Below are 19,504 nucleotides of genomic sequence, written 5' to 3' on the forward strand. Positions count from 1 at the left end.
AGCACTTTTCAGTCTTTGTTCCATTTCTACGTCCATTACAGGAAATAATAGGAATAAACCCCGAAGATCGGTTATTTCATTACCTGATTTTTTGAACGGTTTTAACAATCAGGTTAAACTGGCGTTGAAGAAAGACCAATATAACCGTAAACCAGTTGTTTCAGCGGTAATAACCATCCCTAGCAGTGTCACTCCGGTACTGTACGGGTCTGTAACACAGGCGGGACGAGGTAGCGGCGCGGTGCGCCCCCGGCCGCCGCCTGGACCTATGGCACGGCGGGCGCGCTGGTCCGGCCGGTGCGCGGCGCGCATGCGCGGCCTGCTCGGGCGGGCTCGTCGCGCCGTCCCGGGCGGCAGTGTGGGTCCGGCGGCGATGGCGAGCTGCTGGTGCGCCGCGGCCGCGCTGTGCGCGCTGCTCCCGCTGCCGCTGGCCGGCGCGTCGCACGGCGACGGCGACGCCGGCGACAACGCCACCGCGTGCCAGCCGGGCCTGCTGCTGCCCGTCTGGATGCCGCAGGACAACCTCAGCGCCGGCGACCGCGTCGCCCGCGGCCTCGTCTACTTCTTCGCCCTGCTCTACCTCTTCATCGGCGTCTCCATCATCAGCGACCGCTTCATGGCGGCCATCGAGGTCATCACGTCGCAGGAGAAGGAGATCACGGTGCGCAAAAAGTCCGGCGAGACGCAGATCCTGGTGGTGCGCGTGTGGAACGAGACCGTCGCCAACCTGACGCTGATGGCGCTCGGCTCCTCCGCGCCCGAGATCCTCCTCTCCATCATCGAGATCTACGCCAAGAACTTCAACGCGGGAGACCTCGGCCCCGGCACCATCGTGGGCAGCGCCGCCTACAACCTGTTCGTCATCATCGCCATCTGCGTCTGCGTCATCCCCGACGGCGAGGTGCGCAAGATCAAGCACCTGCGCGTCTTCTTCGTCACCGCCACGTGGTCGGTGTTCGCGTACATCTGGCTCTACGTCATCCTGTCGGTGTCGTCGTACGGCGTCGTGGACGTCTGGGAGGGCCTGCTCACGTTCATGTTCTTCCCCGCGACGGTGATCACGGCGTACATCGCCGACCGCCGGCTGCTCATCTACAAGTACCTGCACAAGGGCTACCGCATGAACCGGCGCGGCGTCATCGTCGAGTCGGAGGCGGGCGACGTCGAGATGAGCAAGGTGAACCACGTGGACGGCGCGCTGCGCTCGCTCGAGGAGGCGGCCGCCAGCGAGGAGGTGCGCGAGTTCGAGCAGTCGCGCCGCGAGTACATCCAGACGCTGCGCGACCTGCGCAAGCGCTACCCCGCCATGGACCTCGACCAGCTCGAGCTGATGGCCCAGGAGGAGGTGTGTAGCCGCCGCCGCCGCCGCCGCGCAGCGCCTGCCTAACACACCGGCTAAGAACTGGCCGCCAAGCGGTTCACACTATCCCCTCGTTCTAACACACTAGAATCCCAAGCGAAAAAACCGAACATCCTTTGACCGCAATTTCAGTGAGTCACAACCCGTAAAAAATTCCTGCGTGCAATAAATCGGAGGGGATACGGAGTGGAACGACCACACAACCCCAACAGACATCGGTTCGTAAGTAGGATACTAGGAAAACGCAATCAATGTACAAAGGACATTGCTTACACCACCCTCGTGTGAACCATCCTATAATACCACTGAAGAGTATGGAATCATAGCCAAGCAAAACAAGGGATATTAAACGTACAAAAAGAAAGGCACCAAGAATGTTTATAGGTTTATTCGACTAGGGGAGAGAGTTATGGAGATGTTGGAAAATCTGGACAGATAGGCATTTTAAGATGGGCGCAAACTATCCAGCGTATGCTTGTAAAGTTTCAAGAACCAACATTAACTGAAATGAAACTTCCTGGCTGATTAAAACTGTGTGCCGGACCGAGACTTGAACTCGGGGCCTTTGCCTTTGACGGGCAAGTGCTCTACCAACTGAGCTACCCAAGCACGACTCACGACCCGTCCTCACAGGTTCACGTCTCCTACCTTCGAAACTTTACAGAAGCTCTCCTGCAAAGGCCCCGAGTTCGAGTCTTGGTCGGGCACACAGTTTTAATCTGCCAGGAAGTTTCATATCAACGCACACTCCGCTGCAGAGTGGAAATCTCATTCTGGATTAACTGAAACTTCTCACTATTAAAGGTCGGAAGGTACGATCTGTATTCCCTTTTATGAAAATTTTAATAGCCAAGGTAGCATTCGATATTATTTATTCCTGATGACGGTCGCCTTATGATCTTCAAAAAACTTCTTGTCACGCGCCCTGTTCCATTGTGACTCGATCATCCACGTCATGTTGTCGGTACAGTGGATAGTGTGTAGCACATTATTAACAGATTTGATGGATGCAAAAACCGGTTCCTTACAACCAAAAATAATATGCTTAAAAAGCACCTTGTGCCACTAGCGATGTCCACACACAAAACATTCCACTGATGCTTGTTACATGTTGAACTGGGTAACTGTGCACATTTGTCAACTGTTGCGCGTTTCAGCATCTAACAAGCGTCAGTGAAATTTTATGTATGTGACATCCCTAACTTTTTTTTGTGACAAACCTGTTTTTGCTTTTGACATACCTGTCTGGAATGTACTACCTACTATCAGCTAGTGTCAGCTTGGCATGTGTTATATAGTCACAATGGAACAGGACGTATACCAACAAGTTTTCTCAAGATCAGAAAATGACGATCTTAAGTAATGATACGTTCTTGGCTATTAAAATTATCTTCAGACGAGCATTAAGTTACGACTATAAGAAAATTCTGCAACGCTCTACCTATCACTCCTGTATGGGCCGTGAAGGGAATAGCAGCGGGCACGTTTCTTACATGATTGGAACGAAGGAAGCACGGAAAATTAGGGCTTAGCGTCTCATCGACATCGAGGTCATTAGAGACGGAGTTCATTAGAGACGGAGCACAAGTTCTGATTATGACGGTGTGGGGGAGGAAATCGGGCGTGCCCTTTCAAAGGAGCCGTTCCGACTTTGGCATGGAGAGTTTTAAGGAAATCACGGAAAACTTAAATCTGGATTGTCGGAAGCGGATCTGAACCGTCGTCCTCCCGAATGCGAGTCCAGCGTGCTAACCACTGCGCCGTCTCGTTCAGTTCGTGTGCTTGGAACGGGAGAAATTCTAATAACTGTTAGAATCAGAAGCAACCTCTACCCTAAATCTGATTGTATGGTATAGAGTATAGATGTAGGTTCTAGATCAGTACTCTACAAGAAACTCTACGGATTGTAGCCGAGAGTTCGCATACTACCACCACCACCACTACCTCCGCCACTATCTCCCCTTTCTGTTTCCATTCGCTTACTTTCTGTAGACAGTGCTACACACTTTCGCTGTACATAAAGAGCGGCCACACTGAACAACCAGATGTTGTTGAAATGTACATTTATTAGCAGACAATCGATTTCGATCAAACGACCATTCAATGCTGTACATGTTATGCATGAAATGTATAACAAACATTATATGATGAACCGTTCGATAGAAAATACTCGAGGATTAATACTGAATCAAGTTAAATGAAGGCTGCTTGGCATCAAATACGTAATGTTTCATAGCTGTAGCATATAAATGAAACAGTTAAAAACTAAGATACACATAAGGACTTTTCAAATCACTGAATACATATGTATACACATTATAGATATACACGTAACACGAGTACCTGTCACGCATACATCTTACATCAGTCACCAAGTGCGAAAACCGACAGTCCATTGCAGTGTTCGGGAAACTGTCTGGCCAAAAGAAATCAATGGGCTGGTGTTTGTTTTATTTGGGACTACTGCGACAGTACATGTGAGTTAGCATAGCCAGAGACTTGTAAGCAATACGGCAGTACTGCTGATGGCTACAAACATCAGCTGATTCAGTTGCTTGTTTATGAAGCAACTGCGGCCAGTCTGTATGCTGAACACTTCCGTGGACTGCCTCTTATAATCTTTGGTGACAGATGAAAAATTGTACTAGTTGTGTGTATATGTGACAGATATTCGAGTTAAATCTTGTCAATCTGAAACATGCATACACATTTTTACTACGCTTTTTAATATCTTCAAGCATATTTCATTTTCAATTATTTTACTTAGATGCTGCAGCTAAAGGCAATTACGTTTATGACGCCAAAGAACCTTTCCTCAGCTTGATGCAGTATTAAATCGACAGCATGTTATGTACAATGGTTCATCATCGCTATTTTGCGATTTAATGTTTCTTGTACATTTGATGTACGTGTAGGTGACTTGAAGGGGGTAGTTTGACCGAAATTGGTAGCATGTGATTACATATGTATTACAATAGCTTCTGGTTGTTTCACGACGCGAATCATAACCGTCGGCGCTTCTACGTATAAATCGCAATCTCTCCCGTTTTCGTGCCAAGGTTATCGCTCTAACTGTACGCGAATGTGAAATTATGCACTTTTCTAAACGTAAAAATATTGTGGACTTTGGCTAAAAGATTAGTGAGTCACAGATGTTTCATGAAGACCATAGGTAACGCTGTGTGGTTATATGAAATGGAATGATCACAATGACTCAGTCGCAGCTGGATTTCGAATTGTTAGTAGGTGACTAGCACTCTGAGGTCGGTCGACAAACATGGTAGCTAAAAATCTGTACACACCCTGCTGGAATGCTACACACGTGGATAGAATCCAAATCACATCGGACTAAGAGAGGTCGCAGCGCATATACTGAGCAGACTAGGCCGGATGATCAATGGATCGTTTACCACGCGATAGACTGTAGTAATAATGCTCAAAAAGCCCAATTAACACACATCAGAAGAATAACGCCTTATATATTGTGTAAATTTGTCTTGTGTAAAATTGTCTGCCGTTTGCACGGCGGACAATTTACCGTGGAGTAAAAAACAAAAAATTGCATTTGGAAGCACAGAAGCAATCTTTCTTTCCAATTGCCATTCTTAAAATTGGACGGGAGAAAGCGCTAACATACTTTCGCCGCGAATGTAAATGCAGATTCCTTTTGTTGTATGTGCTAGGAAACGTGTTCGTTCAATCGATACGAAAAGACAACTCTTGAAAATGTGGGAATAATGTTTGTACATCTTGCCGGTAATGTTTTCCATTGCAGTTATATTATCAGGCGAGTGGACGCAGTGGTTAATTCAAAGGACGTAAGTCGCGGAGGAGTGAAATTCGCGTTCCCCGTCCAAGTCTGCTATTTTTTGCTTTACGAGATACATATATTTTTCTTGTAATTGTGTTGTTTATTCTGACAGTTGAAAGAAAAATATATGTTGTGTAATAAATAAAGTAACAGCTGAAAGCCGTATTTTGTAGGCGGAGAAAAACCGAAGACGTCAGTTTAGACTTTCCGTGGTTTCAACAAAACCGCTTCACACGTATACGGGAATGGCTCTTAAAGGCCTACGGTTTATTATTTCCCACGCATTACTTTAGTTATTTTTGTTGTTCAAAAATGTTCAAATGTGTGTGAAATCTTATGGGACTTCATTACTAAGGTTATCAGTCCCTAAGCTTACACACTACTTAACCTAAATTATCAAAAGGACAAACACACACGCCCATGCCCGAGGGAGGACTCGAACCTCCGCCGGGACCAGCCGTACAGTCCATGACTAAAGCGCCCCAGACCGCTCGGCTAATACCGCGCGGCATTTTTTTTTTTTTTTTTTTTGTCATACAACTGTATCAGAGGCGTAGTGTCTTTCTTAAGCTATTCGTTAATTATAATGGATTTAGGGGTGGTAAGGACGAAATTTAGCTATGAAAACTTATATTAACCACTATGGCTTTCGTCTGGAGTGATTAAGGGTATCACAAAAAACCTAAAAATGAACGTCCGGAAGGGAAGTTGAACTGTAGTCCCTCGAAATTAAGCCCCATGCCTTATCCACAGTACTACCTCCGTCGGTACATTCCCCGTTTTGTCTAGTGGTTTAATTCTGACGTCCTCCTTGTCGACGTGGCACGAAACTATATTCCCCTTTCCAACCGTTTGAAGAACATTTCCACGGCGGTTTGGGAACCATTAAGGAAACTCGTGACGAACTGTGCCGCTATTCTTTAATTCTTCTCCACCTCTCGTACTTATTTGGCTTGTGATAGGTCTAACAATGAAGAAAATATTTATTAGTCTAGCCGTGAATTTTGCAAGGCACTTCTTTACAGACAATTCATATTTATTTAGGATCCTTCCAGGCAAATTCAATTTATTATTTGCCTTTCACAGTAGGTTTATGAGATCGTCCCATAGCAAATCGTTCCGGGCTGATATTTCTAGGATTTGACGTTCGACTCTATATCCAGTGACATTTCACTGATCATGTGGTCAAATGACATTCGGTCTTTTTGTTTGTTTACTCAAGCTACCTTGAATTTATTTGTATTGAGGTTCATCTGAGAATCTGTGAAGCAAACGCATCATCCTATCACTAGTAATTTTCGTAATGATTTTCTAACATCTTGACTTGTCATGTATACAAATGTTGTCAGCGACAGAGATTTAGACATATTATATACGAGCTGACAATTCCCTAAATATCTGCCGTCACCGATTGGGAAGAGAGAATAAATGAGCACAAGTAGTAACGTTAACAGCCACTACTGCACTGCCTACTCATGACGTGTATACACACACAAACATGCCATCAGTGGTGGTTTTTACTGCACCTCTTTCAGCTCACATGTGGACGCGTTGCCTGGGAGAATATTTCACAGGTATCCTCACTTTTTACTCGTTTCATTGTCCGTACTTTTTATTTGTAGCAGTGCACATTTTCCACGTAATTCACACATTTAAAACCATACAACGTTCACAGCGCTGTGTCGTTATTTGCTATTCTTTTTCCTCTAAAAAAATGCAGACGTCAACAAAACACTAAGCAGCGGAAAACTGATGCAGTATTTAAACGCGTGAATCATGTGGGAAATGTATAGTGTTAGAAATAAAATAAAAAGGAAGTAATTAGCGAGAATACCGATGAAGGAAAGTAGTATTCCTGGGAAATCAGCACGCAGTTCACACACATTCACATGTAAGCTTAAATATACGAGGATCCGCCACTCTTACTGATGCTTAACTTAATAGTACGATATGAAGGTGGTGCCATAACAAATTTTACATTATCTGTGCGCAGAATGTCAGCGTTAATAAGATATTTATAAAGCCACTACGGGTAAAATGGCCACAAAAATTGGAAAGCTTTTTAGTTTAAGACGCGTTAGAAAGGTGACAGGTTCCGGCAGCACGAAAACTTTTTTTCCGATTACCAAAGAAAATTGCAGGGAACCTGGATCAATCACGCAACGTATTAATCGAAGAGCTTTTCTTTAGTTGCATAACGTACGTGACGTCGAAAGAATTTTTCATTAGCACAACAAAAATGAGAAATAAGTTCACCGAAATTTCTTATCTATACATATAAAACAGAATGAGCGGACGGATTGGTTCATCTTCGCCCAGCACTAACCGCTAAGAATAGAAACTTGAAATTTGGAGAGACGCCGTTTAAGAAGTGATTTTTCGAAATTCCACCCACAATGGGGTGAAATAGAGGATGAAAGGTTTTTTGAAAATATATCGCTATTAAGGCCATCTTGAAGCAAGACCTACGAAAATTGGTATTTGGTTTCTCGGTTAGGAACAAAGAAATCCATGTTTCAGTATTTTTGGGAATTTAGCCCTTATGAGGGTGAGTAGTGGGTGAAAACTTTTTCGCGAATAAATCATTATTAAAGAGCTGCAAATGTATTTTTAAAAAGTATACCAGTGAAAACTGATATGTGACTTCATGGTTGGAAATCAAAATTATGGGTTTCAGTACTTTTGGAAGGTGAAATGTTTTATGAAAATATTTCACTGCGAAAGCATTTCTAAAGCTAAATCTATGAAAATTGGTAATTGGCTTCTCGGTCAGAAATAAAAAAAAATTCTTTCACTGGTTTTGGAAATTCAGCTCCTAATGGCTGAAATAAGGTGAAACTGATTCACTGAAACATCAAATTGCTAAGGATTTGAAATTTGGAGCAGGTTTAGATATTATACTGTAGGCATCATCTAAGAAGGGACGAAAATTTTTAAGAAAGTATTTCGTGATATTAACAAAATTAAATCGAAATCTATGATGACTGGTATTTCACTTCTAGGTTAGATGTAAAAAAATATGTGTTAGGGGATAAAAGTCTCTATGGAAATACCGCCACAAGAACGCAAAAGGCGTGATTAACAAAAACCTTGGACTCCAGTGCAGGAATCGCTTTCTGGTCAGAAGTACATTTGGTTCAGCCCATGCTTCTATGGCCTTAATTAGCGCACAAAGTTTAGAAGGTGTTGCAAACAACTGGAAACATAAAAAGTCGACGAAAAAAAGTGACTGTGCATACCATACAATCTACGCGAGCGGAGCAGCAGGCGCTAAGCTGGTACTTTATAGAAATTATGCTCACCCTTAAAGTCACATTAAATGTATCATTGTAACACACGATGCGACCTTCCTGTACTCTGTTAGGTATATGGTGATATGAAGTAACAAACGACGCTTTAACTCTACTAGATAATGACAGAGGAAGGAACTGTTTGTGGCTTTGTCGGTGGACCATCCTACTTCTGTCCGAATGATTTATCGATACAGAAGAAGATGTCAATCACGGTGATGGGACGGGAATCTAAATGCCACCACTTCCGAATATTGTTAAAACTCGGAATTCTCTTAGTGAGAACGATTACCTATTCCTGATGACCTTTGCACAGAATGGAAACACCAGATCGTTTTCTCAGTGTATGACAAAGTGTGATGATGTCCTTCAGCGAATATTTGCAAGCAGCACTTGTGAATCGTGGCAAAAAGTGTACTTTGCCCGAAGAATATAGATGCTTTAGTACTGTAGGCACAACTGGAAGGAGAGAATGCTTAATCCAGGATAAATAACATCACGTACACGCCCGGAAAATCATAGATGCGTGGCCATTTTAACGTTGATTGGGTGATTAACATATTAGAAAGAGATTTCATGCAACCGCACGGTATTTTTCACTGATAAAAAGATCACTTCGTGTCTACATCAAATTTTTACATTGGTGATTTCTCAGTACTCAAGAGTATGTAGTTGCGTATCTTAGAAATTTAGGTTACATTTGCTATCACCGGAGGTTTGAAACCTTTTCTGCGGAAAGGGCCTAACTCACAATTAAGAGAAATCAAAGGAACTGTAATTTGTATATTACTGTTTCCTATATTGTCACCCCAAAATAAACAGTTTAAGTGACAATTGTTTCTGCAACTGTTTCACTGTGCACGTTTCGCATGTGATTTCTAGATGAGAAGAATAATAACTTTCATATACCACCAGTTTGTAAAAAAATTACTGGAATAAATAGGAAACTAGAGTGGAATTTAGTAGGCTTGAGCCAGAGTTTAATGACATTACCATTGGATTGTCAAGAGTACAACGAGCCGTACTATCCATTTAGAAAAAGTCTTCAACTCAACTTCGGGCCTGTAACTCATAAATTCAAGCGAGAAATAAAGGCAGTGGTACGTTGGTAAAAAGTCAAGTGAAACGAATCGCTGTAACTCCTAATCTCGATAAGGATGTAGTTTCCCCTACTCTTTCATCTTTCTACTTACTTCATTCTAAATTTTTCAAACGAGAAGAAAGAAAGATTTGTTCAGTGTGTTAAATACAGAACTTTGAGACTATGCGACAAGTCTTAGATTCGTGCACCTCGAAACAGAGCTAATTTGATTTTTCACACTGAGTAGTAAATCGTATTTCCTAGATTTTAAATATATTGATAACACCCCTAAACGAGAACGTTAGAGCAATTGAAACGTTCCGAAATCTGCCGCTAAACTTCAGCCGATGCTTAACAGGCAGAACAGTCTTCGAAGTATTAGCTCTTTCTTACAACTTCCAACAACACACTGATCCGAAGCATACAGAGGAAACTGTTTGGCTGTGCTTGCTGTACGGTACTCCTCTTGTTCCCACGTCTCCAATATAGGTTGCAGATCTTAAATCCACGTGAGCATCTTTGAAGTACGCTTGATAGAATGGTCAGAAAATATGAAGTACAAAGTAAGACTGCTCTGAAAAAATGTCTACACCATGAATGGTGAAATGTTTCTTCAGAGACTCCCAAAACAGGTTCAGTTCATCCCAAAGAGGTTAACAGAAGTGATACAAAGAAGAGTAATGCCCAAAAAGTGCTAACGTAATCATTACAGTTATTTAAGTTGTAATTTTATTTGTAGGTACGATTACTTCTTACCACTGTGTGACGCCAGGCGGTACAGAATATTTAATTGCTTTTTGCAGGAGGCTAATTAGATAATCGTTTGTATGTACATATTAGGAAGGAAACCCTATACAGTTAGTTCACCAAATAACATGCTTGGTTGTAGTCTCTAGTTCTAATAAATACAGTTATTCTACATGAACAACGAATACTTTTTTCTATGACTGTATGTGTCGTACAATGATATAAATTTGCAGGTACATTTTGTGGTATATGTGAACATTGCCTAAAAAAATGTGTTAGGAGCAGAGTTACTAGTACGTGAACAACGAAAATATGGTAAGCGACAAACAAATCTCCTTTTATTAATTTCTGATGTGTGTCAGCGAGCAAAAATTTCGTTAAGGCTTGAAATGAAGTGCACTCATTCTCAAGTGCTAGATGGGTAGTCTGAATAGTCCGCGTGCCAGAGTTACCGCGTGCCTCATGACGTAGATACAGCATCTAACTGTAATACATGACTTAATGTGTTAAACTTTCAACGTAAGATTATACCTCTTCATGTGTAGCTTATGGCAGAGTTTTAAATTTTGAAATTCGATCAAAAACTATACGAAATACTGAAAATCTAATTTTTCTTGCCCCTGAAGACTTTTAGGAAGGCAACTCGCAATTGTAATCGTGCCCTGGCTTAGACTTTTAGTGATGTATGAGGTCTGACAATAAAGTAATGAGACTGATTTTCTTTGCAAGATGTGGTAACCCTGCAGGATTGCGTAGGCACAATATATTTGACCTTGGTCTACAAGCTGCTTCTAGTCAAAGCGGAACATCGCTGCAACTGCTCAGTCTTGAGTTGAGCTGTAATAAGTTAAGACGTGTTTGTGTCTCTCGTCACGGAAATGGACCGCATATTATTGCGCAATGGTACTCCATTTCTTTTTGCGTTAAATTGGGGAAAACGCGACGACAGCTTAAGGTAAGCTTCAGAAGGCTTTTGGAGGGGAGGTTATGTCAAGAGCTCAAGTTTTTCGTTGGCATAAAATGTTTAGTGAAGGCAGAACGAATGGACGACCATCAACCTCACGGACGGATGTCAACTTGGCCAGGGTGCGTGAACTCATACGATCTGATAGAGATTATCCGTGAAAATGTTTGCAGAAGAAGTGAACATCAATCGAGAAACGGTTCATCTAATAATAACTGAAGATCTTGGTATGAGAAAGATTTGTGCAAAAATGGTCCCCAAAAATCTCCCATACTGCTCTGTCAGTACAGCAATTTTCAACCTCAAAACAAATTTCAGTACTACCACAGCCACCTTATTCACCTATCACTCTGTGCGACTTTTTTCTATTTCCAAGAGTCAAAACGGCGGTCAAGGGACACCATTTTCAAACAACACAAGATGTCCAAAAAGCTGTGTCTTGGAGGATATAACAGAAGATGAATTCCAGAAATGTTACCATCAGTGGCAGAAGCGCTGGAAAAAGTGTGTGCAATTAGAAGGGATCTACTTTGGAGGAGACAACACTAAACTTGACTACAACGGTAAGCAACATTTTTTTTCACATCACTCTTATTACTTGTTCGTCACACCTCGTACATGGGTTAGTGATTATGAAGACCCGCAGTTGCTTTAATAGTGAGCAGGAAAAAGTTAGCAAGGCAAAAGAATGTGTATTGAAAAACGGACGAGAAGACTGCACAGTAGGGGGACGTTAACAGGAGGTCGGTGCGATGTGAAAGCCCGGGTGATTTGCGGGTGACGTGAGCTACGGCGTTTCGTGCCAGTTGGCTGCTAGCGGCTCACTTCGCCCCCCCTCTCCCCCCCCCCTCCCCCCTACACACATACATACACTGGAGAGGCACGTCCGCTCTCCACCGCTGCTCTTACTGTTCTACTCTGCTCTACTGTACTGCAGCCTGGCGCACTTCCTTCCACTGCCGTGTCCACAGACTTTTTTCTCACGATTTATTCGTCGCCTTACAAGGGAACCTCTCCATCGCACCCCCTTCAGATTTAGTTATAAGTTGGCACAGTGGATAGGCCTTGAAAAACTGAACACAGATCAATCGAGAAAACAGGAAGAAGTTGTGCAGAACTATGAAAAAAATAAGCAAAATATACAAAGTGAGTAGTCCATGCGCAAGATAGGCAACATCAAGAATAATGTGAGCTCAGGAGCGCCGTGGTCCCGTGGTTAGCGTGAGCAGATGTGGAATATGAGGTCCTTGGTTCAAGTCTTCCCTCGAGTGAAAAGTTTACTTTCTTTATTTTCGCAAAGTTATTATCTGTCCGTTCATTCACTGTAATGAGTTTAGTGTCTGTGTTTTGCGACCGCACTGTAAAACCGTGCGATTAGTAGACGAAAGGACGTGCCTCTCCAATGGGAACCGAAAACTTTGATCGCAAGGTCATAGGTCAACCGATTCCTCCACAGGAAAACATGTCTAATATATTCTATACGACACTGGTAACGGCATGTGCGACACATGACAGGAATATGTTGTCGACCCACCTAACTTGTACACTTGGCGAATGGGTAAAAAGATTCTTCTACCTTGCCCGATTTAGGTTTTCTTGTGGATGTGATAATAACTCCCAAAAAAGTGATGAAAACATAAGACTTTTTCATATAAACTGCATATCTTGCGCATCGACTACTCAGTTTGTATATTTTGCTTATTTTTTTCATAGTTCCACACAACTTCTTCCTGTTTTCTCGATTGATCTGTGTTCAGTTTTTCAAGGCCTATCCACTGTGCCAACTTACAACTAAGTCTGAGGGGGAGGCGATTGGGAGGTTATCTTGTTAGGATACACTATTTCGTCTGTCACTGAAGGGGACCCGGTGGTAGTACAGAAGCACAATAACTACTCGCAGGTTCGTTGTACGAACTATTTGTGATCCATAACTACTAGCGGTTGTAGTAAGATTTTATTTATCACCTCCAAAATTGTTTCTATGGACGCAGTTCCCCCCAGACTCTCCACCACAGACTTCTAGTAAAAAACGTACGGATGAAATCACATCAAGTGTACCGTATTAATTCGCAATTTGGTTATCAGTCTCTTGAACACAACTGCTACAGAGAGCAGTCTCACAGTTACAGAATCACGAGTGTGGACTGTCACTGGCTAGCCTACTGTATACTAGATGGGCGAGCTACTTAACCTCTCTGCCCGTTTTTATTTCCTTATCGAGGTTACTGTAACCCTTGCATTAGGTTTGGCTTGGTTCTGGACTTTGTAAGCTTTTTGGATTCCTTTCTACACGAGCTTTCCGAGCACACTTACGAGCCATATGAGATGAGATCTTCCATTATTTTTTAATTTTTAGTTTAACACCGATTTTCACGTATATTCCGACGAATATTTTTATTATCTCATTTTGGGTCTTAGTAACGCACTGAAAGCTCTTCAGAATGATAGCCGAATCAGTGTCATAGCTAACGGCGTTTCCACGCAACACTAATGTACACTGAAGCGCCAAAGAAAGTGGTATAGGCATGCGTGTTCAAATACAGAGATATGTAAACGGGCAGAATACGGCGCTGCGGTCGGCAAAGCCTATATAAGACAACAAGTGTCTGGCAAGTTGTTGCATCGGCTACTGATGCTAGAATGCCAGGTTATCAAGATTTAAATTAGTTTCAACGTGGTATTATAGTCGGCGCACGAGTGATGGAGGACAGCATCTCCGACGTAGCGATAAACTGCGGGTACTCCCGTACGACCATTTCACGAGTGTACCGTGGATATCAGAAAGCCGGTAAAACATCAACTCTCCGACATCGCTGCGGCCGGAAAAAGAACCTGCAAGACCAGGACCAACGACAATTGCACAGAATCGTTAAACGTGACAGAAGTACAACTCTTCCGCTAATTACTGCAAATTTCAATGCTGGGCCATCAACAAGTGACAGCGTGCGAACCATCCAACGAACATCATCGATATCGACTTTGGGAGTCGAAGACCTTTTAGTGCACCCTTGATTACTGCACGACATAAAGCTTTACGCCTTGTCTCGGCCCTTCAACACCGACATTGGACTGTTGATGACTGAAAACATGTTGCCTGGTCAAACGAGTTTCGTTTAAAGTTGTATCGAGCGGATGGACGTGTACGGGTATGGAGACAACCTCATAAATCCATGGACCCTTCAGGGGTTGTTTAAGCTGGTGGAGGCTCTGTAATGGTGTGGGGCATGTGCAGCTGGAGTGATATGGGAGTTCTGATACATCTATATACGACTCTGAGGTGACACGTACGTAAGCATCCTGTCATGTCCATTGTGCATTCCGACAATTCCAGCGGTACAGGGCAATAATTGTTACAGAGTAGCTCCATCAACACTCTTCTGCGTTTAAACACTTCTGATGGCCAAAAGACTCCCCAGATATGAACATTATTGAGCATGTCTGGGATCCTTGCAACGTGCTGTTCAGAAGACATCTGCACCCCCTCGTACTCTTACGGATTTATGGACAGTGATGCAGGATTCATGTGTCAATTTCCTCCAGCACTACTTCAGAAGTTAGTCGAGTCCATGTCACGTCGTATTGCGGCACTTCTGTGCGCTCGCGGGAGCCCTACACGAATGTTAGGCAGTTGTACCAGTTTTTTTGGGTCTTCAGTGTATAATTTTACACAAATCTCACTCTAACAGGAAGTCGCACATATAGACATGGTCTGTCCGTTGTGGGCTCATCTAATGTCTACGAATTATTAGACTCGTAGTTATTATCAATTCAAATTAACAGTATCTTGTCACACAAGGAAGTTGGATCGGCAGACCAATAGACGTTTCACGTCGGAATCGAGCTGCAACCACGAGACTTGGTGTTAGTCCTCCTATACGTATTTACCCTTCAATGTGATACATTTTTCCCAACAATGGGTGAGGTGGCAACGCTCTTGTCTGTGGTTCCGCGTTATTGCAGTTTAGGAAACGTTCCGTCTTCAGAATACATGCCATGCAATGGTTTCCTCAACGAGGAAAGAGAAAGAAGTCAATCCATACCGCCTGAAGGAGTGAGGGAAAATTGCATCACCTATACAGGGTGTCACAGGAGGAAAGGTCAGGGGCTCTAAAATGCATACATCGAGAGCTATCAGCATTTCTTCATCTTCAGAACAAATCTCTTCTACTGTAAGCTCTTTGCTTTCCATATTTTGGAAAGAGGTAATATGTGCTGTGACCAGACTAAATTACCTTCGGCCGGCCATAACCACGAGTCCGGTTGTTTAATTGCTCTGGAAGATGATGCGCATGACATATTAGTTCACTTCATTACATAATTGGTAAAAGATTTACTTGACTTTGACATAGCTTTTTGCCACAGGATCGCTCGATAATTTACAGTATGAAAACAACATATGATGCTCAGATTAACAAATTGTTGTCTCGAAGTATAAAATGCAATATTCATCAGATACGTTACATGTCACTGTTTTAAACGACGATGTTGACTGTTGTAGTTGGAGTCTCGAACAGGGCTGAGCTCTTTCATACTCGACACTACTTTGACCTCAATATGAGAGCGCTACTTTGCTGAGAGGGAGGCGTGGTCTTCTTTAGTGCCTCCCGTTGGTTGTTGCAGGCTTCAGTTTGTCCTCGCTGAAGTATGTGGTATCGGTTCGTGTTGCCGACTTTGATGTGGCACCGCGATCATTGGACGGTACTACAGAATGGACCAAAACATTAAAAAATACCAGTAAACGTGGGCTCTAAATTGATTACCTTAAGAGCTATGAGCACTTTTTGAGTAGAAGAGATTTGTTTTACATTACGGAAGATGAACAAGTGCTCTAGATCTTAAGATCTGCGCTTTAAAACCCATATTTACTGGACATTAGTTTCTCGTTTTACTCCCAGCTACCACCTCTCAAAATATGGAAAGTAAAGAATTTGCAGAAGAGATTTGTTTCACATTATCGAAGATGTGTAAGTGCTCAGAGCTCTTAAGATATAAAGTTCAGTGGCCATGTTCATTAGACATTTTTGTTTCGAATGGTCGTTACTACTGTATCCGTGAATATTGAGCATTTCTGCTGAGACGCCCTGTAAGAACAGCAGGTATGGCTGCACCCCTTGGAGAATGAGCCGAGCTGCAGTTGCGGAGCTTTGTCTTGACCACCTCCCTTTTTTAACATCGACAAGATATTCCTCTAGCATGCTCCTGCGACAATTTCCAACTTACGAGTGTAATCTGTTAGGACCACACCACCACAATCGCAAGAATCACTCAGCATCACCTTGCCTCATGATCGGTCTTAGCCTTTTTTCGACCATGGTGATTTCACAGCTCGCCTTCGGCCCTTTGTCTGGAGGTCATGGCGATACACCCGTCACTCCTCTAAGGTGATTAAGTTGCCAAATAGATCACCAGCATTGGCTTGATACTTTTCGCTACTAACGAGATTACGCGGTTTCTTGAGTGGGTGTGTATTAGCGTTCGTGGAACCCAACGTGCGGCGACACTGTCATGGACTGTGCGGCTGGTCCCGGCGGAGGTTCGAGTCCTCCCTCAGGCATGGGTGTGTGTGTTTGTCCTTAGGATAATTTAGATTAAGAAGTGTGTAAGCTTAGGGACTGATGTGATTCCTGGTTCTGAACATAGAGTTACGTTGACGCTATGGAGCGGCCGGGGTGGCCGAGCGGTTCTAGGCGCTACAGTCTGGAACCGCGCGACCGCTACGGTCGCAGGTTCGAATCCTGCCTCGGGCATGGATGTGTGTGATGTTCTCAGGTTAGTTAGGTTTAAGTACTTCTAAGTTCTATGGGACTGATGACCTCAGAAGTCAAGTCCCATAGTGCTCAGAGCCATTTGAACCATTTTTGACGCTATGGTTGTGGCCACCTGCGCGAAGAGTTGCTCCTCGAGTTGAGGTGTCCTGGTGCATCTAGGCCTCCCACAGTCACGAGCAGTAGACTTAAACGATCCATTCTCCCTAAGACGAGGATCAGTTGCTTCAAACATCCTGTTGTCAAACATCCTGCTGACTGGGTACCGTCGCTGTGGAAATTTCTCGCTATCCAAAGAATATCAGCGTAAGCAATGAAGTGAGGTTTCCCGTCCATTTAACCCATTCTCTTCCTCTATGTGTGGGGAACGTTTCTTGATAGTTTGATCATATCTTCTTGTTACACACCGTATTCAGTACGTGCTTTATATAAATTTACGGTTTTTAGGATTCAAGTAAGTATTTTATTTTTGGCCAAATATGTTGTAGTATGTAAGTATTGCAAGTTTAGCAAACAATGGCTGGAATTAATCAAAATTGGGAAGACGGGCTGAAGGGTGTTCCAGCATTAAAAGATTAAGATCTCAGGGAGATTGTGCACCTGTACGCCAAGTATGGCTGTCATGTGTTTGGCCGGAAAAGTTATTTCTGCGCGAATCTCATTGAGTAAAGTGGTAGCCGCTGTGATCTACAGAACTCAAAGGGAGCTGTATCAGAACGAGATTAAGAGTTCAAAAGCTGCAGAATAATCTTCACCGCGAAGTGGGTTTGTCATACTCCGCTTATCACCACACTCTGGGCTTGCTGCAAGGGCAGGAAGTCCCCATACTTTCTCGAAACAGAGCAGCTAATTTCATGTCAAGACGATTGAATATTCCGGAGGGAGACAATTTACAACCCTGAAAAGAACAGTATGCGTACTGTGTGCAACGTGCAGTGATTAACTGCCATATAAAATTTACGACTGGTAACGACAATGGTCCCCTGCAGTAAAAGACGATGCCCACTGAATTCATTTACTAATCTTTAAACTCTAAAACGCTCCTATGTCCCTGTCGTTCACAGTGATGCAATCGGAGCGTGCTCTTCAACATTTTTCCACACAAGAGACTTATCGTTTGGTGGCCGCCCTCGCCCCTTTGCCCTCTTATACTTTAACTAATGATTAATTGTTATACGGATTGTATACAAATCACGCACTTTGGCACTCCTGACGGCCCTCGTACGCTAGCACCCACAGTGGCACGTATTCTCATACGTCCTGTATAGAAGTCTCTCAGCTTGCCGACCAAAGCGGCGCCTTCTGTCTTAAACCGGCCCTACAGGTAGTTCACAATGAAAATAAAATTATTCTTCGTATTGGTTTAGTGTGGATCAACTTATAAATGTACGAGGTGCTTTAGAGAAGTAAGGCAACGCTTTTTTTCTGAAAGCGGGTTGGTTTTGTTGAGGATTCCAATATACCATATTATTCGCCACTCATTTGGCTACAAAACTCCATTTGTCAACATAATCTCAGTTCAATGCGACGGCCTTACGCTACCTTACTGGAAGGGCCTGCATGCGCACGTGGTGCCACTCCAGACAAGGTCTTGCTGCATCAACAACGTCACGATCATCTACGTACTGCAGAGTGCATCCTTCATTGGGCCAAACAGAAGGAAGTCGAAAGTTGTGAGATCCGGGATGTAGAGGGAATGAGGAAGTCCTATGAAATATTGTGAGCTCCTATAAGGTACGCAGACTTTCGTGAGACCTTGCGTTCTCATGGAGAAGGAAGAGTTTGTTTCCATTTTTATAGCGACGAACACGCTGAAGTCGTTCCTTCAGTTTAATGAGGGTAGCACGGCATCAGTCACAGATAATGCCAGATGCCGCGCCCAACCGTTCACCGTGATATCACTGCCAAGACATTCTGCAAGTGCCTATTTATATATGTGATACTCTGGTTTTCCGCCAAAAGAAACTCTGCTTCGAAAGGAACTCCGTTACAGAATACATTTTGAAGGTTACGTATGGCGCCGCCACATACCGAAATTTCATGAACCTATTGGGGATGCAGCGGGAATATTCCACTATATCCCGCAAAAAATTCTGCATTCTTTCAACCGAAATTGCCAGAGGAAAAATGTGTTGCATTAATTGTTGAACACCCCTCGCAGTAAAGCCATATTTGAGTTATTCCGCATACCGTTGTCCGTGCTAATAAAGGGTATTCCCACGAACTGTGTAAGCTGACATCTGGTGCCAGAAATTTACTTCCATCTAACGTAAAAAGTTGTCCATTTCACATCCACTAAGTAAGCTTTATTAGAGGGTGGTCGAAAACAGTCTGAAAAGCTTATAAGGGTACTACAGGATAGGTTGTGCTGTGAAATAAATGTTAAGAAAGATATTTAATCGTGCGCTGTTTCCGAGTTAATTAGCATTGTAGTTAGCTTATCAGGTTCAAACGGCCCGTCAGATAGAATAAATGTCAGCTGTTTT

At 43.3% G+C, this 19,504-nt stretch overlaps 1 protein-coding gene across 1 annotated transcript in view; it reads left to right on the plus strand.

Annotated features, from left to right (window-relative positions):
• The first annotated feature begins 268 nt into the window (after positions 1–268).
• Positions 269–19,504, plus strand: part of LOC124585982 (sodium/calcium exchanger 3-like) — a 783,464-nt gene continuing 764,228 nt past the window's right edge. The window contains exon 1 of the mRNA XM_047131408.1: positions 269–1,345. Within this exon, the coding sequence (XP_046987364.1) occupies positions 269–1,345 (1,077 nt within the window). The remainder of the gene's footprint in view (positions 1,346–19,504) is intronic.

Source organism: Schistocerca americana, chromosome 1, assembly GCF_021461395.2.
Source record: "Schistocerca americana isolate TAMUIC-IGC-003095 chromosome 1, iqSchAmer2.1, whole genome shotgun sequence".
Taxonomy (NCBI): domain Eukaryota; kingdom Metazoa; phylum Arthropoda; class Insecta; order Orthoptera; family Acrididae; genus Schistocerca; species Schistocerca americana.